Genomic DNA, 27,112 nt, shown 5'->3' on the forward strand with positions numbered 1-27,112 from the left:
GAGCTGACTAAGACAGGGGCCAACTTCTCATCTCCTCTAGCTCTTTTAGAAATAAGTCAAGCAGAGAGAGCCAATTATCATATGGTTTCACTTATTTATGGAGCATAACAGAAAGCATGGAGGACATGGGGAGTTAGAGAGAAGGGTTTGGGGTAAATTGGAAGGGGAGGTGAATCATGAGAGGCTATGGACTCTGAAAAACAATCTGAGGGGTTTGAAGTGGCGGGGGAGTGGGAGGTCGGGGTACCAGGTGGTGGGTATTATAGAGGGCACGGATTGCATGGAGCACTGGGTGTGGTGAAAAAATAATGATACTGTTGTGCTGAAAATAAATAAATGAAAAAAAAAAAAGAAATGTAATATTAGGGGCACCTGGGTGGCTCAGTGGGTTAAAGCCTCTGCCTGCAGCTCAGGTCATGATCCCAGGGTCCTGGGATCGAGCCCCGCATTGGGCTCTCTGCTGGGCAGGGAGCCTGCTTCCCTCTCTCTCTCTGCCTGCCTCTCTGCCTACTTGTGATCTCTGTCTGTCAAATAAATAAATAAAATTAAAAAAAAAAGAAATGTAATATTATTTGCATGATACTATTAGCAAGCCACTTTCCCTTGCTTTCAGCATCCAGCTTAAGATTCTGCTGCCTCTTTAGGCAAATTAAGCAACATGTCCATTCAATGATAAGCCTGACACTTTAAGCATTTTCTAACTTTGGTTTTTCCACTGCCATTGTTGCAAGGCACTATTTGCTATGGAGCGCCAACCTAGGTATGCTGCTCCTGGGTTTTACATAATGCAAACAAATGGAAACTTTGACTCAACTCTAACACCTTCTAATTTTAGAAGATAGAGAGTTCAGTAATTCAGCCACAGATTCAGCTTTTTAAAAAATGCTCAAGATCATATTAAAACCCACATTCTTTTTTTTTTTCACTTGGTAAATAGATTTAAAACATTGCCCTGATTTGTGTCTTTCTGCAAGAGCAAATGCATTTTCCTAGAAACACGGCATTTTGCACTGCCAAACAGTTGTAGGAATAAATTCTTCAAGCACCATTTGAAGAGTTTACTTGAAATTTTGGAGTCTCACGCCAAAATGCTGAATACTAAATAACAATCTGTTACATGCAACGCCAAATGAAAGTCTGCTGTCATAATTCACTAAAGTTTAGTTTTTGCGTCATTTTGATATATTTGCTTCGTTTACCAACTTAGCCACAAATCATACTTTATGATTGTCGTGTGAAGCAGTAAAATATCGTATACCTTCAGATGACCTCTATCCAAAAATGCTTTTCCCTTTTCACATTTTATCTGTCAAATAGCATTTTCTTTAAGAAGTAAATATAAATGCCATTATTGGGAGAAGCTACCGGCCTAGGACAAGTTCTAGCATTTAGTGTTCTGACAGATCTAAATTTGGATATCAGCCAAAGTCAATAAAACTTGTTCATGCAGAACCTTACCTGGTTTTCACCACATCGAGGGGGTGCATCAGGCAAATTTCTACAAGACCTGAAAGATGATAAAGAAAAGTCCAATAAACACTTATGTAAACACTGGTTCTTGTTTCCTTGACCCCCATTGATTTCTCAAGTATAAAGATTCAAACAAACACTTGGGGCTTTGGTAATGACAGCTCATAGTTAGAGACTAGTAGCAAAAGACATACTCTCCATGGGCATGGAGGTGAGGCTGTAGGGAAAAAGAAAATGAAAAAGGGATCAGATGTCCAAAATTCTAATCACATAGACAGGAATTATTATGTACCCTTCCAGTTGGATAGATAAATACATGTCAAAGGAAAGGAGGTAAGAAAAGGAGGAAAGAGAGGAGAGACGCTCTCTCAGCACCCCCACCACTGCCACTTAGGATAAATCGTAGCCTCAGTGTTTGAAGGCCTGAACTAAAGATAATGAGGTCTGTTATCTCAAGAGGTAGTTATGAGGATCCCACACATATTTAATACATTAATAGCCTAATAGAGAACGTGTATTAAGTGTTCATTGCATGCTAGACAGTATTCTAAGCAGTACTTAGAGTAAATCTATCTCATTTAATCTTCACAAGAGCTTATTGTGATAGAAGGTATTATTATCCCCATTTTACAGATGAGATCACCAAGGCACACAAGGTTAAATAATTTGTCTAAGATCTCACAGCTAAGAAGTACATAGTAGCCCCATAAAGCCCATGATCTTAACCATTGCACACCAAGAAAGAATTTCTATACCTTTTTGCAAGTCATTTGTAAAGCCCTCTCTCTTGTTGTCTGAGCAGAGAAGACTGCTCAGTTACAAACTACTTGCACGTAACAACATTAACAGCAAAAGTGGTTTTATGTACTGGGGTAGTACAAATGATTATAGCATAATTTTAGTCTTGCAGTAGTAATAATCATAGTAGTTACCTTACTTTACCTTACTTTCAGCCCCTACACAGTGATGGTCATTTAACACATGTCATCATTAGTATGCACAGCCACTAGGCAAGGTATGTATGCATTTTTTTTTTTTAAGATTTTATTTATTTGAGAGAGAGAGAGAGAGAGACAGTGAGAGAGCATGAGAGGGAAGGAGGTCAGAGGGAGAAGCAGATTCCCTGTGCAGCTGGGAGCCGGATGCAGGACTGAACCCCAGGACTCCAGGATCACGACCTGAGCCTTGAAGGCAGTTCCTTAACCAACCGAGCCACCAGGTACCTGGTAAGTATGTATTTTAAAAAATTTTTTTTATTTGTTTATTTGAGAGAGAGACAGAGCACATAAGCAGAGGGAGCTGCAGGCAGTGGGAGAAGTAGGCTCCCCCCTGAGCATGGAGCCTGAGTCCCAATCGAGGACCCTGGGATCATGACCTGAGCCCAAGGCAGATGCTTAACTGACTGAGCCACCCAGGGACCCCAGGCAAGTGTGTATTATCATCATCTTTACTTGAAGATAAGCAAACAGAGGTTGATAGTGTTTGTTGATTTGCCCCAAAGCCATAGTATTTGTGGATAGTTTCTTAAGGGCAGATCATTTACCACTCTTTCCATCTGCAAACTAACTCAATTTGAGCTTAGCTGTGACTTAGTTCCCCTCTCCCATTCCATACTTACACGTATGAGTATGAGTGTCTTTAATAGCCTCATACTGGTAAGGTCCAGGAAGCACAAAGGTCCCACACCTACCTGAAATCCTGATTTCCTTCCACAGAAGTTTAGGGGATTCTTCCTGCTTAAGCCTGTTATACAGTTTACAAAGCCTTAGGTATTGACCCGAAACAACTGTCTTACTTTGACTAAAACTAACAGGATCCAATATTAACGTCTATACCACAGGTTTCCCAGCAGGAATGCTCCTTAGTCGTTGGAAGGCATTGGGTGGGGGTCTTGGGGGTGGGTGGGGGGCAACATAATCGCTAGGCCTAACCAAGAGCCTCTGTGCACTGCTCTAACTTTAGGAATAGGACTGCATGGGTGGGTTTCTTCCTTGAAACTGGTAAAGTCTCAATGCACTTCCTCTTGCTTTAAAATACACATTCCCCTTGAAATAAGATTCTTATCCTGATGCTTTCAGGGAATGATAATTTACCCCTGAGGGCATCAGTTCCTTATCTGTAAAGTGCAAAGGTAAATGGTCTATAGAACCTTAAGGTCTCATATTCTATATGTAATTATTCTTGAATTATGTATATATAAATACACATGTATTTATATATGTTATTTATTTATTGGAGAGGGAGAGAGAGAGAGAGGAGGGCAGGTGCAGAGGGCAAAGGGAGAAGGAGAGAGAGAGGCTCTTAAGCAGGCTCCACTCAGTGGGCTTTGATCTCAGAACCCTGAAATCATGACCTGTGCTGAAATCAAGAGTCAGACACTTACCTAACAGAGGCAACCAGGCACCCCTGTAAGTTTTACTTATCATTCTAACTTAAACTTTAATATATTAGCTAGAAGAGGATAAAGCTCTAATCCCATAAATAGGATTTACCCTGGAAACTCAGACTTGTAAAATACCTTCTTACCAAGCACTGCAAGAAACATCTATCAAGTGTACTTCTTTTAAAAACTTATTTATTTGAGAGAGAGTGAGTGTGAGTGAGGGGTAGGGCAGAGGGAGAGGGAGGGAAGCAGACCCTCTGAGCATGGAGGTGCATATGGGGCTTGATCCCACAACCCTGAGATCATGACCTGAGCCAAAAGCAAGAGTTGGCCACTTACCTGACCGAGCCACCCAGGCTCCCCTATTAAGTGCACTTCAGTGCATCTCATGAACATAAAGGAATAAGACACTCAGAATCAGTTTGCCAAAGGAGTACGCAGTTTCTTCACTGATGTGGCATTAGAGTATAAAGAAAATATTAGGGGGAGGAGTCAAGATGGCGGAGAAGTAGCAAGCTGAGACTGCTTCAGCTAGCCGGAGATCAGCTAGATAGCTTATCTAAAGATTGCAAACACCTGAAAATCCATCGGCAGATCGAAGAGAAGAAGAACAGCAATTCTGGAAACAGAAAAACAACCACTTTCTGAAAGGTAGGACCGGCGGAGAAGTGAATCCAAAGCGACGGGAAGATAGACCCCGGGGGGGGGGAGGGGCCGGCTCCCGGCAAGCAGCAGAGCAACCGTGCACAAAATCAGGACTTTTAAAAGTCTGTTCCGCTGAGGGACATCGCTCCAGAGGCTAAACCGGGGCGAAGCCCACGCGGGGTCAGCGTGGCCTCAGGTCCCGCAGGGTCACAGAAGGATCGGGGGTGTCTGAGTGTCGCAGAGCTTGCAGGTATTGGAACGGGAAAGCCGGCTACAGAGACAGAGCCGACAGTAAGCTCGCAGCTCCGTGTTACCTTGAACCGGTCGCAGGCTCGGTGAGCTCGGAGCGCGGCCGGAGGTCAGGCAGACGGGAGTAACTGGGCGCTGTTCTCTGAGGGCGCACTGAGGAGTGGGGCCCTGGGCTCTCGGCTCCTCCGGGCAGGAGACCAGGAGGCCGCCATTTGTATTCCCGTACTCCGGAACTCTACGGAAAGCGCTCAGGTAACAAAAGCTCCTGAAAGCAAACCCGAGCGGATTACTCACCCCGGCCCCGGGTAAGGGCGGTGTAATTCCGCCTGGGGCAAAGACACTTGAGAATCACTACACCAGGCCCCTCCCCCAGAAGATCAACAAGAAATCCAGCCGAGACCAAGTTCACCTACCAAGGAGTGCGGTTTCAATACCAAGGAGAGCAGCAGAATTCCAGAGGAGGAGAAAGCCAAACACGGAACTCATGGCTTTTTTCCTGTGATTTTTTTTAGTCTTGCAGTTAATTTAATTTTTTCTTTTTCATTTTTTTTTTCTCGCCTTCGGGTAAAATTTTTTTTTTTAACTGTTACCTTTTTCTTTTTTAACGATTTTTTACTAGTTTATCTAATATATATATTTTTTCTTTTTTACATTTTTCTTAGGTGTTTTCTTTTTTTAAAAATTCTTTTCTTTCTTTTCTTTTTTTTTCTTTTCTTTTTGTTTTTTTTTTCTTTCTTCCTTTTTGAACCTCTTTTTATCCCCTTTCTCCCCACTCACGATTTTGGATCTCTTCTAATTTGGTTAAAGCATATTTTCCTGGGGTTGTTGCCACCCTTTTAGTATTTTACTTGCCCCTTCATTTACTCTTATCTGGACAAAATGACAAGACATAAAAATTCAACACAAAAAAAAGAACAAGAGGCAGTACCGAAGGCTAGGGACCTAATCAATACAGACATCGGTAATATGTCAGATCTAGAGTTCAGAATGACAATTCTCAAGGTTCTAGCCGGGCTCGAAAAAGGCATGGAAGATATTAGAGAAACCCTCTCGAGAGATATAAAAGCCCTTTCTGGAGAAATAAAAGAACTAAAATCTAACCAAGGTGAAATCAAAAAAGCTATTAATGAGGTGCAATCAAAAATGGAGGCTCTAACTGCTAGGATAAATGAGGCAGAAGAAAGAATTAGTGATATAGAAGACCAAATGACAGAGAATAAAGAAGCTGAGCAAAAGAGGGACAAACAGCTACTGGACCACGAGGGGAGAATTCGAGAGATAAGTGACACCATAAGACGAAACAACATTAGAATAATTGGGATTCCAGAAGAAGAAGAAAGTGAGAGGGGAGCAGAAGGTATACTGGAGAGAATTATTGGGGAGAATTTCCCCAATATGGCAAAGGGAACGAGCATCAAAATTCAGGAGGTTCAGAGAACGCCCCTCAAAATCAATAAGAATAGGCCCACACCCCGTCACCTAATAGTAAAATTTACAAGTCTCAATGACAAAGAGAAAATCCTGAAAGCAGCCAGGGAAAAGAAGTCTGTAACATACAATGGTAAAAATATTAGATTGGCAGCTGACTTATCCACAGAGACCTGGCAGGCCAGAAAGAGCTGGCATGATATTTTCAGAGCACTAAACGAGAAAAACATGCAGCCAAGAATACTATATCCAGCTAGGCTATCATTGAAAATAGAAGGAGAGATTAAAAGCTTCCAGGACAAACAACAACTGAAAGAATTTGCAAATACCAAACCAGCTCTACAGGAAATATTGAAAGGGGTCCTCTAAGCAAAGAGAGAGCCTACAAGTGGTAGATCAGAAAGGAACAGAGACCATATACAGTAACAGTCACCTTACAGGCAATACAATGGCACTAAATTCATATCTCTCAATACTTACCCTGAATGTGAATGGGCTAAATGCCCCTGTCAAAAGACACAGGGTATCAGAATGGATAAAAAAACAAAACCCATCTATATGTTGCCTCCAAGAAACACATTTTAAGCCCGAAGACACCTCCAGATTTAAAGTGAGGGGGTGGAAAAGAATTTACCATGCTAATGGACATCAGAAGAAAGCAGGAGTGGCAATCCTTATATCAGATCAATTAGATTTTAAGCCAAAGACTATAATAAGAGATGAGGAAGGACACTATATCATACTCAAAGGGTCTGTCCAACAAGAAGATTTAACAATTTTAAATATCTATGCCCCCAATGTGGGAGCAGCCAACTATATAAACCAATTAATAACAAAATCAAAGAAACACATCAACAATAATACAATAATAGTAGGGGACTTTAACACTCCCCTGACTGAAATGGACAGGTCATCCAAGCAAAAGATCAGCAAGGAAATAAAGGCCTTAAACGACACACTGGACCAGATGGACATCACAGATATATTCAGAACATTTCATCCCAAAGCAACAGAATACACATTCTTCTCTAGTGCACATGGAACATTCTCCAGAATAGATCACATCCTCGGTCCTAAATCAGGACTCAACCGGTATCAAAAGATTGGGATCATTCCCTGCATATTTTCAGACCACAATGCTCTAAAGCTAGAACTCAACCACAAAAGGAAGTTTGGAAAGAACCCAAATACATGGAGACTAAACAGTATCCTTCTAAAGAATGAATGGGTCAACCGGGAAATTAAAGAAGAATTGAAAAAAATCATGGAAACAAATGATAATGAAAATACAACGGTTCAAAATCTGTGGGACACAACAAAGGCAGTCCTGAGAGGAAAATATATAGCGGTACAAGCCTTTCTCAAGAAACAAGAAAGGTCTCAGGTACACAACCTAACCCTACACCTAAAGGAGCTGGAGAAAGAACAAGAAAGAAACCCTAAGCCCAGCAGGAGAAGAGAAATCATAAAGATCAGAGCAGAAATCAATGAAATAGAAGCCAAAAAAAACAATAGAACAAATCAACGAAACTAGGAGCTGGTTCTTTGAAAGAATTAATAAAATTGATAAACCCCTGGCCCGACTTATCAAAAAGAAAAGAGAAAGGACCCAAATAAATAAAATCATGAATGAAAGAGGAGAGATCACAACTAACACCAAAGAAATACAAACTATTATAAGAACATACTATGAGCAACTCTACGGCAATAAATTTGACAATCTGGAAGAAATGGATGCATTCCTAGAAACATATAAACTACCACAACTGAGCCAGGAAGAAATAGAAAGCCTGAACAGACCCATAACCAGTAAGGAGATTGAAACAGTCATTAAAAATCTCCAAACAAACAAAAGCCCAGGGCCAGACGGCTTCCCGGGGGAATTCTACCAAACATTTAAAGAAGAACTAATTCCTATTCTCCTGAAACTGTTCCAAAAAATAGAAATGGAAGGAAAACTTCCAAACTCATTTTATGAAGCCAGCATCACCTTGATCCCAAAACCAGACAAGGATCCCACCAAAAAAGAGAGCTATAGACCGATATCCTTGATGAACACAGATGCGAAAATACTCAACAAAATACTAGCCGATAGGATTCAACAGTACATTAAAAAGATTATTCACCACGACCAAGTGGGATTTATTCCAGGGCTGCAAGGTTGGTTCAACATCCGCAAATCAGTCAATGTGATACAACACATCAATAAAAGAAAGAACAAGAACCATATGATACTCTCAATAGATGCTGAAAAAGCATTTGACAAAGTACAGCATCCCTTCCTGATCAAAACTCTTCAAAGTGTAGGGATAGAGGGCACATACCTCAATATCATCAAAGCCATCTATGAAAAACCCACCGCAAATATCATTCTCAATGGAGAAAAACTGAAAGCTTTTCCTCTAAGGTCAGGAACACGGCAGGGATGTCCATTATCACCACTGCTATTCAACATCGTACTAGAGGTCCTTGCCTCAGCAATAAGACAACAAAAGGAAATTAAAGGCATCCAAATCGGCAAAGAAGAAGTCAAATGATCACTCTTCGCAGATGATATGATACTATATGTGGACAACCCAAAAGACTCCACTCCAAAACTGCTAGAACTTATACAGGAATTCAGTAAAATGTCAGGATATAAAATCAATGCACAGAAATCAGTTGCATTTCTCTACACCAACAGCAAGACAGAAGAAAGAGATATTAAGGAGTCAATCCCATTTACAATTGCATCCAAAACCATAAGATACCTAGGAATAAACCTAACCAAAGAGACACAGAATCTATACTCAGAAAACTATAAAGTACTCATGAAAGAAATTGAGGAAGACACAAAGAAATGGAAAAATGTTCCATGCTCCTGGATTGGAAAAATAAATATTGTGAAAATGTCTATGCTACCTAAAGCAATCTACACATTTAATGCAATTCCTATCAAAGTACCATCCATCTTTTTCAAAGAAATGGAACAAATAATGCTAAAATTTATATGGAACCAGAAAAGACCTCGAATAGCCAAAGGGATATTGAAAAAGAAAGCCAACGTTGGTGGCATCACAATTCCGGACTTCAAGCTCTATTACAAAGCTGTCATCATCAAGACAGCATGGTACTGGCACAAAAACAGACACATAGATCAATGGAACAGAATAGAGAGCCCAGAAACAGACCCTCAAATCTATGGTCAACTAATCTTCGACAAAGCAGGAAAGAATGTCCAATGGAAAAAAGACAGCCTTTTCAATAAATGGTGCTGGGAAAATTGGACAGCCACATGCAGAAAAATGAAATTGGACCATTTCCTTACACCACACACAAAAATAGACTCAAAATGGATGAAGGACCTCAATGTACGAAAGGAATCCATCAAAATCCTTGAGGAGAACACGGGCAGCAACCTCTTCGACCTCTGCCGCAGCAACATCTTCCTAGGAACAACGCAAAAGGCAAGGGAAGCAAGGGAAAAAATGAACTACTGGGATTTCATCAAGATCAAAAGCTTTTGCACAGCAAAGGAAACAGTTAACAAAATCAAAAGACAACTGACAGAATGGGAGAAGATATTTGCAAACGACATATCAGATAAAGGACTAGTGTCCAGAATCTATAAAGAACTTAGCAAACTCAACACCCAAAGAACAAATAATCCAATCAAGAAATGGGCAGAGGACATGAACAGACATTTCTGCAAAGAAGACATCCAGATGGCGAACAGACACATGAAAAAGTGCTCCATATCACTCGGCATCAGGGAAATACAAATCAAAACCACAATGAGATATCACCTCACACCAGTCAGAATGGCTAAAATCAACAAGTCAGGAAATGACAGATGCTGGCGAGGATGCGGAGAAAGGGGAACCCTCCTGCACTGTTGGTGGGAATGCAAGCTGGTGCAGCCACTCTGGAAAACAGCATGGAGGTTCCTCAAAATGTTGAAAATAGAACTGCCCTATGACCCAGCAATTGCACTATTGGGTATTTACCCTAAAGATACAAATGTAGTGATCCAAAGGGGCACATGCACCCAAATGTTTATAGCAGCAATGTCCACAATAGCCAAACTATGGAAAGAACCTAGATGTCCATCAACAGATGAATGGATCAAGAAGATGTGGTATATATACACAATGGAATACTATGCAGCCATCAAAAGAAATGAAATCTTGCCATTTGCAACAACATGGATGGAACTAGAGCGTATCATGCTTAGCGAAATAAGTCATGCAGAGAAAGACAACTATCATATGATCTCCCTGATATGAGGAAGTGGTGATGCAACATGGAGGCTTAAGTGGGTAGAAGAAGAATAAATGAAACAAGATGGGATTGGGAGGGAGACAAACCATAAGTGACTCTTAATCTCACAAAACAAACTGAGGGTTGCCGAGGGGAGGGGGTTTGGGAGAAGGGGTTGGGATTATGGACATTGGGGAGGGCATGTGATTTGGTGAGTGCTGTGAAGTGTGTAAACCTGGTGATTCACAGACCTGTACCCCTGGGGATAAAAATATATGTTTATAAAAAATAAAAAAATTATAAAAAAAAAATAAATAAAAAAAAAGAAAATATTAAACACCAAATAGCCCCAGTTGTTGTATCTCTCAAAAAATTTACCAAAAGAACCAACAATTCCAACAACTTATTAAAAGTAATAGCAGAATTCGAAGAATCTGTTCACATTTACCTATATGTAATTGCAAAATTATTCTACTTTCCTGTTTGCCAATAGGCATTTCCAGTAGTAAGTAGATACTACATTAGGTTGGTAGAGTTTTGGGGTTCCTTAAAATTACTTTCTAACCTCTAGAATGCCCTGAAACATTCATTTTATCCATTTTATCTAACAAACTTACACTGGTGTCTAGTGTTGAGAATGGAGTCTAGTGAGGGGAACAGATGCATAAGAACAGTAATTCATGGGAGGAGGTGCAATGTTCAGAGTTTATAGAGACACAGTAGAGAGGTCCCTGAGCCAGCCTGGGGTTGGGTGAAGTGGGGAAAAGGGCCTCGAGGCTGAAAGAGGACAGAATAAGTATCAGGCATGGAGGGGACACTACACACAAAGAGAAGGAAATAAGAAAGAACATGATGAACATTGTAGTAGCTGAGGGTTAAGAGCAGGACACAGCAAGAGATGAGGCTCTAAGTGTATGGATATATGTTGGTCATGGTCAGATTCATGCTCAGGCACTTGTAATTCAACCCAGAGTCCATGAGGAGCCAGTAAAAGATATTAAAAAAAAATAGCTTCTTGGTTGTTTTTTCTTATTCTTATTGTATTCCATCTTCATTGAAGACATTCTGAGAGATTTTAAGCAGAAGCGAGATATTAGCCTCTGTTAACACGATCGCCCACAAATTAGTAATATATCCAGTAATCCTCCCACTGCTCTCAGTTACACAGTCACATGTAAACCTGTGAGCACTGAGGCTCCAACCCTTACCCTTTGGTTACCAGTAAAAGCCCCACCTCTCATCATGACAGCATAGATGGCCTGATGTCTCATGTACCTCTAAGTCTGAACGAGTCAATGCCCATCTATGAAACTACCTGCTAAAAGATAACTTGGCCCATAGGAAAGTATGACTTACATTGCCAAATACAATGTGTTTAGTCCAGAACCCCATAGTTATTCATTCATTGTTGCTTTTAAGCAAAAGAAATAATTTCGTAGAGTTCAAGTTAGCAGCATCTTTCTGCATCAGAAAGAATGAAAGAGGTTTTGATTTTCAGTCAGAGTTCAGAGTTAAATCCAGATCAACTCAGGGTGAGAATGGCTGCTTGTTGTCCTCTACTGGTTATCTAAGGTCTATGAGACTCTGATGATGATGATGATGGTGATGGTGATGATGATGGTGATGATGATTACTATTTTTTGCTTTAAACCATGTTTCTTTATTTATTTTGTGATTCTTTACGTTCAATTTAGTGAACATAAACTATTATTAGTTTCATGGGGTAGAATTTAGTGATTCTTCAATTGCATATAACACCCCGTGCTCATCACATCAAGTGCCTTCTTAAAGCCCATCACCCAATTATCCCTTTTCTCCTCCCACTTCTCTTCCAGCAAACCTCTGTTTCCTAGAGTTCCGCATCTCTTATGGTTTGCCTCCTTCTCTATGTTCATCTGTTATGTTTCTTAAATTCCACATATGAGTGAAATCATATGATATTTGTCTTTCTCTGACTGACTTATTTCCATGAGCATAATATCCTCTAGTTCTTTCCACATTGATGCAAATGGCAAAAGTTCATTCTTTTTGATGGCTCAGTAGTATTCATACAAACACACACACACACACACATATGTGTATATATATACACATAATCACCTCTTCTCTATTCATTCATTTGTCAATGGACATCTGGGCTCTTTCCACATTTTGGCTATTCTGGACATTGCTGCTATAAACATTGGGGTGCATATGCTCCTTCAAATCACTATGTTTGTATCCTTTGGATAAATACATAGTAGGGCAATTGCTGGGTCATAGGGTAGCTCTATTTTCAACCTTTTCAGGAACCTCCATACTGTTTTCTCCAGAGTGGCTGCACCAGTTTGCATTCCCACCAACAGTGGAAGAGGGTTCCCCCTTCTCTGCATCCTCACCAACATCTGTCATTACCTGACTTGTTAATATTCACCATTCTGATCGGTGTGAGGTGGTATCTCATTGTGGTTTTGATTTGTATTTCCCTGATGCTGAGTGGTGTGGAACATTTTTTCATGTGTCTGTTGGCCATTTGTATGTCTTGTTTGGAGAAAGGTCTGTTCATGTATTCTGCCCATTTCCTGACTGGATTATTTGTGTTTTGGGGGTAGAGTCTGATAAGTTCTTTATAGATTTTGAAAACTAACCCCTTATCTGATATGTCATATGCAAATATATTCTAACATTCTGTGAGTTGTCTTTTCATTTTGTTGACTATTTCCTTTGCTGTGCAAAAGCTTTTGATCTTGATGAAGTTCCAATAGTTGATTTTTGCTTTTTTCTTCCCTTTGGAGATGTATCTAGGGGGAAGTTGCTGCGGCCAGTGTCAAAGAGGTTGCTGCCTGTTTTCTCCTCTAAGATTTTGATGGATTATTGTCTTATATTTAGGTCTTTCATTCATTTGGGTCTATTTTTGTGTATGGTGTAAGAAAGTGGTCCAGTTTCATTCTTCTGCATGTGGCTGTCCAATTTTCCCAAGACCATTCATTGGACATTCTTTCCTGCTTTGTTGAAGATTAGTTGACCATAGCATTGAGGGTCCATTTCTGGGCTCTCTATTATGTTCCATTGATCTATGTGCCAGTACCATACTGTCTTGATGATTACAGCTTTGTAATAGACCTTGAAGTTTGGAATTGTGATGCCATTAGCTTTGGTTTTCTTTTTCAGTTCTGTTGGTTATTTGGGGTTTTTCTTGGTTCCATACCAATTTAAGGATTATTTGTTCCAGCTCTGTGAAAAATGCTGATCGTATTTTGATAGGGATTTCAGTGAATGTGTAAATTGCTTTGGTTAGCAATGATATTTTAACACTATTTTTTCTTCCAATCTACGAGCATATAACGTTTTTCCATTTCTTTGTGTCTTCCTCAATTTCTTTAATAAGTGTTCTATGGTTTTCAGAATACAGATTCTTTATCATTTTGGTTAGGTTTATTCATATAAATACTCATATTTTATGGTTTTCCCTGCAATTGTAATTGGGATTGATTCCTTGATTTCTTTCCCCTGCCTCATTGTTAATGTGCAGAAATGCAACTGACTCTGTGCATTGGTTTTATATTCTGCAACTTTGCTGAATTCTTGCATCAGTTCTAACAATTTTTTGCTGGAGTCCTTTGGATTTTCTACATAGAGTATCATGTTGTTGTTTAAGAGTGAAAGTTTGACTTCTTCTTTGCCAATTTCGATGTCTTTCATTTCTTTTTTTTTTGTCTGATTGTTGAGGCTAGGACGTATAGTACTATGTTGAACAACATGGCGTGAGTAGACATCCCTGTTGTGTTTTTGACCTTAGGGGAAAAGCTCTCAGTTTTTCTCCATTGAGGATAATATTTACTGTGGGTTTTTCCACACATGGCTTTTATGATATTGAAATATGTTCCTTCTATCCTTACACTTCAGAGAGTTTTTAATCAAGAAAGGATGCTGCATTTTGTCAAATTATTTCATGCATCTATTGAAAGACACATTGGTTCCTGTCCTTTCCTTTATTAATGTTGTGTGTCACACTGATTGATTTGTGGATGTTAAACACCCTTGCAGAACAGAAATCCCACTTGGTCAATGTGAATAATCCTTTCAGTGATTAGATCCTTTAATGATCAGATCCTATGAGCTAGTATTTTGGTGAGAATTTTTGCATCCATGTTCATCAGGAATATTGATCTGTAATTCTCCTTTTTGTTGGGTTTTTTGGTTTTGGGATCAAGGTAATGTTGGCCTCATAGAATGAGTTTGGAAGTTTTTCTTCTATTTCTATTTTTTGAAACAATTTCAGAACAATAGGTATTGATTCTTCTTTAAATGTTTGGTAAAATTCTGCTGGGAAACCATCTAGCCCTAGACTCTGTTCTTTTTTGTGGGATTTTTGATTACTGATTCAATTTCTTTGCTGGTTATGGGTCTGTTCAGGTTTTCTATTTCTTCTGTTTCAGTTTTGATAGTTAATATCAAAATGCACCCATTTCTTCCAGATTGCCTAATTTATTGGTCTATAATTGCACATAATATGTTCTTATAATTGTTTTTATTTTTTCAGTGTTGGTTGTGATCTCTCCTCTTTCATTCATGATTTTATTTATTTGGGTCTTTTTTCTCTTTGATAAGTCTGGCTAGGGGTTTGTCAATCTTATTAAATTTTTCAAAGAACCAGCTTCTAGTTTCATTGATCTGTTCTACTGCATTTTTTTTTTTTTAATTTCTGTATCATTGGAGTTGATATTTAGGCTTTATTTAAGGATAGTTAGGTTTTATTCAGTTTGGATTTAGGCTTTTTTGCTGTTCTCTTCCACCTCCTTAAGGTGTAATGTTAGATTACATTTTTGAGACTTTTCTTGTTTCTTGAGAAAAGTCTGTATTGCAATATATTTCCCTCTTAGAACCACCTTTCCTGTACCCCAAATGTTCTGAACTGTCATGTTTCATTTTCATTTGTTTCCAAGTATTTTTTCATTGTTTTTAAATTTCCTGGTTGACTCACTCATTCTTTAGTAGGATATTCTTTAACTCCATGTATTTGTGGTCTTTACACAATTTTTCCTGTCATTGACTTCACATTTTAAAGAGCTGTAGTCTGAAAACATGCAAGGTGTAATTTAAATCTTTTTGCACCAGTTGAAATCTGATTTGTGACCCAGTACATGATCTATTGTGGAGAATGGTCCATGTGCATTCAAGAAGAATGTGTATTCTGTTCTCTGTTGCTTTAGGATGAAATGTTATGAATATATCTGTGAAATCCACCTGGTCCACAGTGTCATTCAAAACCCTTCTTCTCTTGTTGATCTTCTGCTTAGATGATCTGTCCATTTCTGTGAGTGGGGTGTTAAAGTCCCCTACTGTTATTGTATTATTATCAATGAGTTCCTTTATGTTTGTTATTAATTGGTTTATATACTTGTCTGCTCCCAAGTTAAGGGCGTAAATACAATTGTTAGATCTTTTTGTTGCATAGACACTTTTATTATGATATAGTGCCCTTCTTCATCTCTTACATCTCTTACAGTCTTTGGTTTAAAATCCAGTTTGTCTGATAAAAGGATTGATACTCTAGCTTTCTTTTGACATCTACTGGCATGATAAATGGTTCTCCAGCTCCTCATTTTCAATCTGGAGGTGTCTTTGTGTCTATTGTGACTCTCTTGTAAAAAGCATATCAATGTGTCTTTTTTTTTTTAATCCATTCTGATTCCTATGTCTTTTTATTGAGGAATTTAATTCATTTACATTCAGAGAAATTGTTGAAAAATAAGAATTTAGTGCCCTCATATTACCTACAAAGTCTCTGTTCCTGTAGATTGTCTCTCTTCCTTTCTGGCCTATGTTACCTTTGAGCTCTCTCTTCACTTAAAGGAATTTAATATTTCTAGCAGGGCTGGTTTAGTGTGCACAAATTCCTTTAGATTTTGTTTGTCCTGGAAACTCTTTGTCTCACATTCTATTCTGAATGACAGCCTTGCTAGATAAAGTATTCTTGGCTGTATAGTTTCCCATTTAGAATCCTGAATATATAATGTCAGCATTTTCTGCCTGCCAGGTCTCTGTGGATGGGTCTGCTGCCAGCCATAGGTTTTTACCCTTGTAGGTTAAGGATCTCTTGTCCTGACCTGCTTTCAGAATTCTCTCTTTTTCTCTGAAAATTGCAAGCTTCAGTATTCTATGCTGAGGTGTTGACTTATTTTTATTGATTCGAGGGGGTTCTCTGTACTTCCTGGACTTGAATGCTTATTTCCTTTCTCAGATTACTAAAGTTCTCAGCTATAATTTATCCAAATAAACCTCTTTGTCCCTCTCTCCCTTTCTTCCTCTTCTGGGACTCCTATTATCTGGATATTTCACTTTATGGAATTGCAAGGTTTTCTAAGTTCCTCACTGTAATCCTGTAGTTCTCTTTTTCTCGTCTTTTCTGTTTCCTCATTTTCCATCATTTTATCTTCTGTATCACTGACTTTCTTCTGCCTTGTTTATCTTCATGTTCAGAACCTCCATTTGGGACTGCATCTCAGTAATAGCATTTTTAATTTCAGCCTGACTGGATTTTAATTCTTTTATTTCTCTAGGAAGGGATTCTCTAGCATCTTCAATGCTTTTTTCAAGCCCAGCTAGTATCTTTATAATTGTTGTTTTAAATTCTAGTTCAGACATCTTACTTTTACCCTTATTAAATCTCTTGCAGTGCGTAGTACCTCCTGTTTTTCTTTTGGGGTGAATTTCTTTGTCTCATCTCTCTGTTTGGTCCAGAAGAGAACAGAAGAGAGAAAGAGAAAACACAACAATAACCACAACAGAAACAAAAAACAAACCAGAAATAAACAAAAACAAAACAAGAAAAAAAGCAAAACAAAAAACTAGACCCTGGGTGTGTTTTGGTCTGCTTCTTAAAAGAAACTAGATCCCAAAATAAGAAAGGAAGAAAAACTTATATCTGTACCAAAAAAATAAAATAAAATAAAATACAATGAAATGAAACAAATAAAAATACACATAACATATATAAAAATAAAAATTTAAAAAGGAAGAATTGAAAAAATAAAATAACAAAAAAATCATACTGAAAGACTTAAGAATAAAAATCCCACAGATGCTATATCCTGCCTTCCCCAAGAGATGAAGCTTTGCAGCTCTCTATGATCAGTATACTTGGTGCTGGCCAGTTGTTCTTGCTGGTCTTTCTGGGGGGCAGCGAGGGGAGGAAGTTGCGCAGATTCTCAGGTGCCCTTGCCCTTGCAGAAATGTACCTCCCTCACCAGGGGGCCGGGCTCACTGTAAGCCGCTCTGGATTGGGCTAGGTGGTGCTGTTTTGCTCCCTGAAGGCTTTCAGCACCATTGAGTAGGATGAAAATGGCAGCTAACTGGAGCTAAAGTTTGGGGGCCCCCCACTCTTCAGTGAGCCCTCACAGAAAAGCAATCACTCTTGTCTCCTGGTTTCTGTCCGAACTCTGAGTTCACCCAGGCTGCGATCACGTATTTTTATCTTGGGCACCCGACTGAGCTTCAAAACTCCAAATTTTACTGACTCCTGCAGTGCAGGAGGGGGATCTCACCGTGCTTCTGCCTCTTGCTGGGCCCCTGCCCTGAAAGCGGTCGCAGGACCATGCAATGGTTTGTGGTTTATAGCAAAAACCCAGCAGAAAGCTGCACCTAGACTCACTGTGTGCAGCTGGCTTCCCTCTTCGATGACTGGGAACTCTGCTACACTCAGGTACTCGGTTTTCTTGTGACCCCGGTGATCCTGAGGCTACGATGTTCCACCTGGGTTTCTATTCCCCTTCACCAACTGAGCACCTTAAGGCCAGGGATGTCCCCCACTGTAGCAGACTTCTGAAAGTCCCAAATTCACACCCCACTCCTTAAGTGGGCTCCCTCCCCTTCACTGTATCCTCTGATAATAACCCCAAATTCAAGTCTCCACACCTCCTACCTTCCAAAAAGTGGTCACTTTGCTGTTTGTAGAACTGCAGCAATTCTTTTCTCTCTCAATTTCTTTTCTTTTCTCTGATTTCATAGGTATTCAGAATGATATAGTAACTACCTGTATTCAAGGGACTTAGGGTCCCCTACTCCTCTGCCATCTTAACAACTCCTGGTTATTTTTTATGGAGATAGGCATAAAAATGGAACAGGATGAATCATGTTGCCATAGGCCTGGACGTGACCCCCAGAAACTGAATTGTTAAAGTTTTCCATTTAGTGTAAGTCCCTTCTCAATATGTCTTATCTGTGCCCACCTTTGAAATCCATCAGCCTTTCAGACACCCTTGATGCTGCTTCAGCCTATGTCCCCAGCACCTAGCACAATACTCTGCGTGCACAGAAACCTTAAGAATCCCTTGGTAATCAATCAGGTGCTAATCGATTGGTTGCCTTCTCACATTTATGAAGCACCTGAACGTCTGGGTATGTGATTAACAATATTGCAATTCTGTATTCAAGTACTAAGTGTACCTTATTTCATATAATTTTTACCAATATTTTTTGGCCTTACTTGCTTATTCATATAATACTCAGGCCAATGAAATAAACGCAGAATAAATAGCTGCCAGTTCAGTTTATCTTGAGAATTAGTGGACACAATGGTAGGTGCCTTAGTCCTAATCGGCTTTAATTCATTTATTCGACAACTTTTTATTGAGCTTACTGAGTTGAGTGCCAGTCATTATGTGAAGTGACGGGATGCAAAGGTGAGTAAGGCAAATGGAGTCTCCGTCCTCATGGAGCTTTTAGGCAAGAAAACAGATGTTTGCAGTGCCATGTAATAGCACTGTGGGAGCACAACAAAGGGCACATGTATCAGTGAGACTCAGGTTCAGGTACAACAGCAAAAAACCCAAATAGCAGTAGTTTAAAAGAAATGGACATTTTCTCCAACATGAATGCCTTGAGATAGATCAGATCTCAACAACGTTAAAGACTACCTCTGTCTTCTTGGTGAGTTGTGTGTGCCCGCCACTCTCAAAGTCACCTTACTGTCTAGGATAGCTGCTAACAACTTAGCAATTTACATTTCCAGTCCAGACTTCTCTTTGCAAATCTCTTATATATCCAATTGCCTATTTGGCATCTGTGATTGGATATCTAACAGACATGTCAAAATTCATATACCTAAAACTGGACTCTGTTCTCTCTTCCTCTCTAGCCCTACTCCAAGCAAAACAAAAACAAAAAACTAGAGCAAAAACGAAACCAGGGGCACCTGGGTGGCTCAGTGGGTTAAGCTGCTGCCTTCGGCTCAGGTCATGATCTCAGAGTCCTGGGATCGAGTCCCGAATCGGGCTCTCTGCTCTGCGGAGAGCCTGCTTCCTCCTCTCTCTCTGCCTGCCTCTCTGCCTGCTTGTGATCTCTCTCTGTCAAATAAATAAATAAAATCTTAAAAAAAAAAAACCAAAAACAAAAAATGAAACCAAACAAAACAAAACAAAGCAAAGGCCAACCTATTCTACCTTAGACTCACCCTGGATTCCTCTTTCTCTCAAAACCCTATTTCAACTTATCAGGAACTCCCTTTGGCTCCTTCAAAATATATCCAGACTTCCACCTTCTCTCACTTCCTCTACTGTGCCCACTTGGTCCACATCACGATCATCATTTCTCAGCGGATTAACTGCAGCACCTCATTAACAGGTCTCCCTCCATCCACCTTTGACCCTTTCCATCTGTTTTCACCCAGCAGCCTGAGTGATCCTTTTAAAGTGGAAGTCATTTCATGCCATTCCTCTGGTTAGCAATGGCTCCCCATTTTACCCAGAGAAAAGCCATATGCCATCCTGGCCTGCACTCCTTCTCTCACCAATTCTCTTAGTACTCCCCCACCTCACTCGTTCCACTCTGGCAGCACTGGCTTCATCACTGTTTCCCAAACTTGCCAGGACCACTTCAGCTTTTAGCCTTTGTACTACCCATTTCCTCTGCTTGGAAAGCTCTTCCCCAAGTCTCTACTTGCCCAACTGGCTTTGCATGGTCAGTGAGTAACCCTGACTACTACCATGGAGGTCTGTCCTTCCTCACCCTAGCACTGATGAAACTCTTCATGCAGCTCAGTTTTTGCCTTTTTCCATAGGCTGTATCAACTTCTAACATAGTACATTGTTTACTTACTTATTACATTTATTCTTTCCTGTCCATCTCTCCCAGCAGAATAAAAGCTTTACCAAGGTAGAAATCTTTGCCTATATTGTCCACTCATATGCACTAAATACTCAGAACATGCCTGACACCTTGAAGTTGCTCGATAAATATTTGTTGAAAAAAGAAACCAAACTATATAAAAAAAAAAAATAAGCCTGCTACAACAAGATTCCTTTCTCATGGTATAAAGAGATAAAGTTTTAAGAATTTAGTATACCGAACAAGAACTCACTCAGTCTTTCAAGGAATCCATAATAATGTTTAAAATAGCAAGTCCACTGATAGGTTCTGAGTCCATAGCTATTCTCCAAGTAGAACTGGATTATTCCAAATATAATTCTGGTAAGTAACATTCTGCAAAGCAGAAAGTATCTCAACATCTCTGTGAACTGCAAAGGAATAGCAGTGCAGACCAAAATTGAGGTTGTAAAGTATCCCCAGGATGTCAGTTACAAGTAAAGCCTATGTTTTCCTTTCAACAAGCTCAAGTCTTCACATTGTACTGTAGCCCCTTTCTTGGCATTTTCAAATCGAAGACTTCTCTTTTGTTCTCTCAGTTTTACCCTAATCTAACCACTACCCTAAATGATTTTGTGTAACGTGTTTAACTCTTTAAAATATAAAAGAATCATTTTATTTTTTTTAAGAGAACCACAGAGGAATAAATGGTTTCAAACTGTGCAAATCTGAAATTCAAAAATAGAACTGCTATAGACAGAACTGATATTTTTTCATCTACTCTACTAGTCAAGCAAATCATTACAACATCCTATTTGATAGCCTGCCCAGAAAATGTGGTAGCCCCACTGAATTATAAGCAATGTGAGACTCATAAAGGGAAATCAAATATATTATGCTTCCCCCTAATAACAGTTAAGGCGCACTACCTTTGTGGCACAGCAAATTAATATTCTGCACACTGAATTGGCCAAATAGGCAATGTGATTTGGCAGGTTTGAAAGATGTTGTTAAAAGTTATGCTTTTGGGCAAGACACAGCCTTCCCTGAAAAATGTGAAGTGAATATTTTCATAGAAGTTTACTGTTAGCATGTATTTTTCTAAAGAAACTAAGCAGTGGCTGTTAGCAGGTATCTGAAGGAAGTATAATAATTTCCTCCATGCATATCCCTTATTTGTATAGAGTTGATTATCTAATTGACTTCAGAATTTAGAAAGATACATTTTAGAGGCATAACAGATGTATACATTGAGGTCTAAAGATCAAAGTAGATAGAACATGTACAAAAGAGGAAGAGAAGTTGAGGCAGTGTTTAAAAATAAGTGGGTTTTTATTACACTTCACATGCAGAGAAAGACTCAAACTTATGAAACTAATGAGAATCTCACTTCTAAACAAAGTTGTTATATTAACTTTTTAAACTCAATTTCAGCTCAATGTACCATCTTTAAAAACTACTGTTTGGTGTTTTAACTCAAAGGAAATGATCCTTTTCTCTTTCTTTTTCATTATATTTATATCTACATATGACTCCAAGCAAGCTCAAAGTGCATTTGGGTAAGTGGACCAATTCTCAGATACGTTGGTCTTTTGTGGAAAGCTAAGTGCTATATATGGTCCTTAACACATCTGGTAATGCAAAGAGAAACACCAGGGAAAAAGAGGTGTGGATTAAGTTGGAAGATGGGAGAATACTTTCCGAAGTATATAAAATGCCTTTAAGGAAAAGGAAATGTGAATAAAACAGCTTCCTTCCTCTGCCCAAAGGTATGAGCACCTTAAAAAGAGGAAATGTGGCTACACAGCCAGCTTCATCCTTGGTCATTGGACAGAAGTCTAGAAATAGGAAGAAGGTCTCAGGCAAATACATAGCATCTTTCTAAGAGAAGAATTCAGATGTTTTAGTTCACAAGTAGCTAGTTCTTTCTCATCTCTATGTCACAAACTCTAGTTACCATTAAAAAAAAGTGCAGGATGAAGTTATAATGCTTTACTTTGCTGTGGAAAAGCTTTTTATCTTGATGAAGTCCCAATAGTTTATTTTTGCCCTTGCTTCCCTTGCCTTTGGAGATATTTTTAGCCAAGAGTTGCTGCAGCCAAGGTCAAAGAGGTTGCTGCCTGTGTTCTCCTCTAAGATTTTGATGGTTTCCTGTCTCACATTTAATCTTTCATCCATTTGAGTCTATTTTTGTGTGGTGTAAGAAAGTGGTCCAGTTTTATTCTTCTGCATGTGGATGTCCAATTTTTCCAATACCATTTTTTGAAGAGACTGTCATTTTTCCATTAGAAAAATCTTCCTCTTTTGTCGAAGATTAGTTGACCATAGAGTTGAGGACCCATCTCTGGGTTCTCTATTCCATTGATCTATGTGTCTGTGTTTGTGCCAGTACCATACTGTCTTGATGATTACAGCTTTGTAATAGGCCTTGAAGTCTGGAATCATGATGCCACCCACTAGCTTTGGTTTTCTTTCTTAGTTCCTTTGGTTATTTGGAGTTTTTTTTCTGGTTTCTTACTAATTTTAGGATTATTTGTTCCAGCTCTGTGAAAAATGCTGATGGTGTTTTTTTTTTTTTTTAAAGATTTTATTTATTTATTTGACAGAGAGAGAGAGAGAGAGAGAGAGAGAGATCACAAGTAGGCAGAGCAGCAGGCGGCAGGAGTAGGGGGAAGCAGGCTCCCTGCTGAGCAGAGAGCCTGATGCGGGACTCGATCCCAGCACCCTGAGATCATGACCTGAGCCAAAGTCAGAGGCTTAACCCAATGAGCCACTCAGATGCCCCACTGATAGTATTTTGATAGGGATTTCACTGAATATGTAAATTGCTTTGGGAAGCAGAGAATTTTAACAATGTTTGTTCTTCCAATCCATGAGCATGGAAATGAGTTTTTAATTTTTTGTGTCTTTCTCAATTTCTTTAATAAGTGTTCTATAGTTATCTGTGTACAGATCCTTTGCCTCTTTGGTTAGTTTATTCCTAGGTATCTTATAGAACTCCTCTTTCAGCCATGTGGCATTTACACAGATCCATCACACAGGATTTCTACTAAATATAAATTCAATTAATGTTTATTTCCACATGAAAAATTTGCAAAAATGAAACTGTAGTTTCTATAAAATTAAGTACCAATAAAAACAATATTTGGATACAAAGATAGATTTCAGATCACAGATATTTAGTTGTAATAGCACTGAATATATTACTAGTCATAGAAACATTATCCAAATAATAATTAATGTTTGATTTCAGTTATAATTCTTAATTCACTAACACACTAGAAATGATATTTGCCTCCATGGCTTCCATACCAGTGAGCACTATGGGATATGTCTTTGCTACTGTATATTAAATCTACTGGACATGTTCACATCCAGGAGAGCTTTTATTGACCAAATTTTTTTTTGAGTGCCTACTATATACATAGGTTTTCCAGCAGAGTTCTAGATGCTGTTTCTCTTCTGCTTCCTTCCATTTTCTCAGAATAAGAAGCAAGATCATCAACTAAGAGTGAGAATGAGGAAGGGAACATTGGAGAGATTAGAGAAAAGATGTGAAATAGTCATCTATGGGATTCTGAAGGAAAGGATGGACCTGGAAAGTGTAATAGGATTACTGGGTAGCATTGAGTCCACTTGAAGCCAGCAGCTATGAATAATAAGTGTCTTTTCTGTAGCCCCATTCAGCTGTGTGGGTGCAGGAAGAGTAAGATTTAACCAAGATGACGTTTTGCCAAATGAATACGAAATGAGAAAGGGCAAAGGAAAGAACGTGTACCCAAAAGTGATTGCAATGGTTGACCATGGATTTTAAAGTAGGAACGAGGGGAGTAATGACATGACGGGGATGAGGATATCCTCATCAGTAAGAGCAGTGGCTTGTTGGTTTTGTTGGAGTCAGGATACTAAAAGAGAAAGCTGGAAAGATAAGAGATGGAGTTAATATTAGGATATCTACTAAGTCCCATTTTTAAACTCAACTAAAATTCGGGGTTTTTTCTCTGTGTTTTCAGTGTCTAGCACAAGGTATGGTACATCATCTGTACATTGAATAAAAATCCTGAATGAACAAAACTCTGATCCTGTAATCGAGTAATACCAAGTATGTGAAGAACAACTACATAAATGGATAGTACATTCTCCATTTCCTGGACTAGATTCAGCAAATTCGCTCTTTGTTTCGATTTGATTTCCAAGGTTCCATAGAGATTATGGTTCGACAAATATTAAACTAAGATCTGACAATCAGCTGAATGTGCGCACCTCAGGAAGCTAAGACGTTTGTTGGCCAATGTACATCACATAGAAATGTAAAGAAATTGAAATGCTAATTAAAATAATTATACAAAAAACATGGCCTTCCAAAGATGAGTTATTTAAGAATAAAAATAAAAAACTACTTCAAAAAAAATTGAATCTGCAGTATTAAATTTCTCAAACACAGATATATTCATAGCTGAGGAAAGTTTACATAATAATTAATGGAACACATATTTTAAAAGACTCTGTCATCTTCTGTAGGGAAATCAGCCCTAACTTTTTATCAAGCAACTTAAAATTTGTCCTCACTCAAAAAATCTCTTGGTAAATGAAGATTAAAGCTAAGACAATTTACCCTGGAATTCTACAAGGTGCCCAACAGTCTGAAAACAGAGAACAGTAAACATAATGTTGTGAACGGCACTGTCAGTCCATAAAAAGGTAAATTAATATTACCTATTTTTCAGACTTTATACTCTGTTGGTGATTTCATAGGAGAGATGTGATTTCTGTATTCACTCAAGGACTACATTCAGCTGCCAGATAATTTTTTTAAGTATAGTTTTCACACTCTGTTACATTAGTTTCAGGTATACAACAGAGTAATTCAACAAGTTTATACATTATGCTATGTTCACTACAAGTGTAGCTTGTGCTATGGATACATCACTATTACTGTATCATTGGCTATGATCTCTGTGTTATGCCTTTTATGCATGTGATTTATTCATTATCTGGAAGCCTGTATCTCCCAGTCCCCTTCACCTATTTTGCCCAACTACCCCCGCCCCACACACACACCCAGCAACCATTAGTTTGTTCTCTGTTTTTATAGGAATGATTCTGCTGTTTGCTTGTTTATTTATTTTCACTTATATGTGAAATCATATGGTGTTTGTCTTCTTCAGTCTGACTTATTTCACTTAGCATAATACCCTATAGGTCTATCCATATTGTCTCTAATGGCATAATCTCATTTTTATGGCTGTACAATATTCCATTCATTATCCATTTATCTATTGATGGATATGAGTTGTTTCCATATCTTGCCTATTGTAAACAATGCTGCAATAAACACAGGGGTGCATGTATCTTTTCAAATTTATGTTTTTGCTCTCTTTGGGTAAATACTCAATGGTGGAATTATTGGATCAGATGACATTTTTATTTTTAATTTTTTGAAGAACCTCCATAATTTTTCCCACAGTGGCTGGACCAATTTAGATAGTTTTTGAATAAACAAAAAGTGAAGAGTAATCTTTATAACTCTAATTTCTTCATGTACTACTTTGATGATATAAGGATCAATTTCTTCATTTTCCTCTTACACACAAAAGTAATATAGAGGACCTGTGAAACAATGGCAGAAACTTGTAGTTTCTTATAATTCTGGGTATTTATAATCCTTGGAACAATACTAGGGCTCCACCAAAATCCATTTTGTCTTTCATAGATGGCCATGATATCTTAGAAAGATGGCATTTTGCATTATTTCTTGTGTGGGACCATGTAAGTTCTCACCCATGGAAGGTGAGAAGCAGAGAGCCTAAGACTATGAGTCTACATCTTTCAGACCTAATTTCCCCTCCCCATCAACTGGAACTTTGGTGTGGTATTGACTCAAGTTGTATGTTACAGATGACAAGACAGGACCCAGGGGATGGTGAAGCAACCACTGGAAGGGACCTGTGTCCCTGAGTAACTATGAGGATCAGAGGTCTGTACTAAACTGAACTATTACTGTCAGGAGTTTATATAAAAGATAAATAAACTTTTGGTTCTTGAGCCACTGTATTGTTGGGTCTCTTTGATACAGTAGTTAACTTTTACCCTGACACATACAAATGCCAAATCAAGTAGTACCATCACACAGTTGTCAACTATATTATGAATTCATAAATGGTAACTTTTCTGAATTAAATTCAACCTGCCATTCAGGAGGAAAGAGAATTCCCTTCTCTCTCAAAAAGAAGGTGACCTCATGAAGTGTGCCAAGATCAGGACTATGAAGTTTCACTTGGTTCACTAAGCTATCCCAAAGGCTTCTCTTAGGGTTGTAGCACCAGTAATTGAAAACTGAATTTAAGTAAAAGAGATTTAAACTTGATGTGGAAGCTATGGCTCAGGTTGGACCACAATACAATTATTAAAATGAGCAAAAAGTCTAACATGTCATTGTCTAGAAAGTGAAACAATACTGTCTATTCCATTGCAGAGTTTAATTTATTCATTATTTGTTTCACACAACTTGAAAGATACTCTTAAAAGGAGCTGTTGGTGTTTTAAAATGGTGTTTTCCAGAATGAACACATATTTCATGTTTTCTATTTTACTCTACCAGTGAAAAGATGGAGAAATCCGTGGAAGAGAAAC

The 27,112-nt window shown here is 38.7% G+C and overlaps 1 protein-coding gene across 2 annotated transcripts in view; it reads right to left on the bottom strand.

Moving 5' to 3' along the window:
- The window catches only part of SLC25A21 (solute carrier family 25 member 21), a 510,014-nt gene that overhangs the window by 186,940 nt on the left and 295,962 nt on the right, over window positions 1-27,112 (bottom strand). For both annotated transcript variants that reach the window (XM_059181944.1, XM_059181945.1), the window contains one exon: window positions 1,459-1,507. In XM_059181944.1, coding sequence (XP_059037927.1) covers window positions 1,459-1,507 — 49 coding nt within the window. The remainder of the gene's footprint in view (window positions 1-1,458; window positions 1,508-27,112) is intronic.

Source organism: Mustela lutreola, chromosome 7 (assembly GCF_030435805.1).
Source record: "Mustela lutreola isolate mMusLut2 chromosome 7, mMusLut2.pri, whole genome shotgun sequence".
NCBI lineage: Eukaryota > Metazoa > Chordata > Mammalia > Carnivora > Mustelidae > Mustela > Mustela lutreola.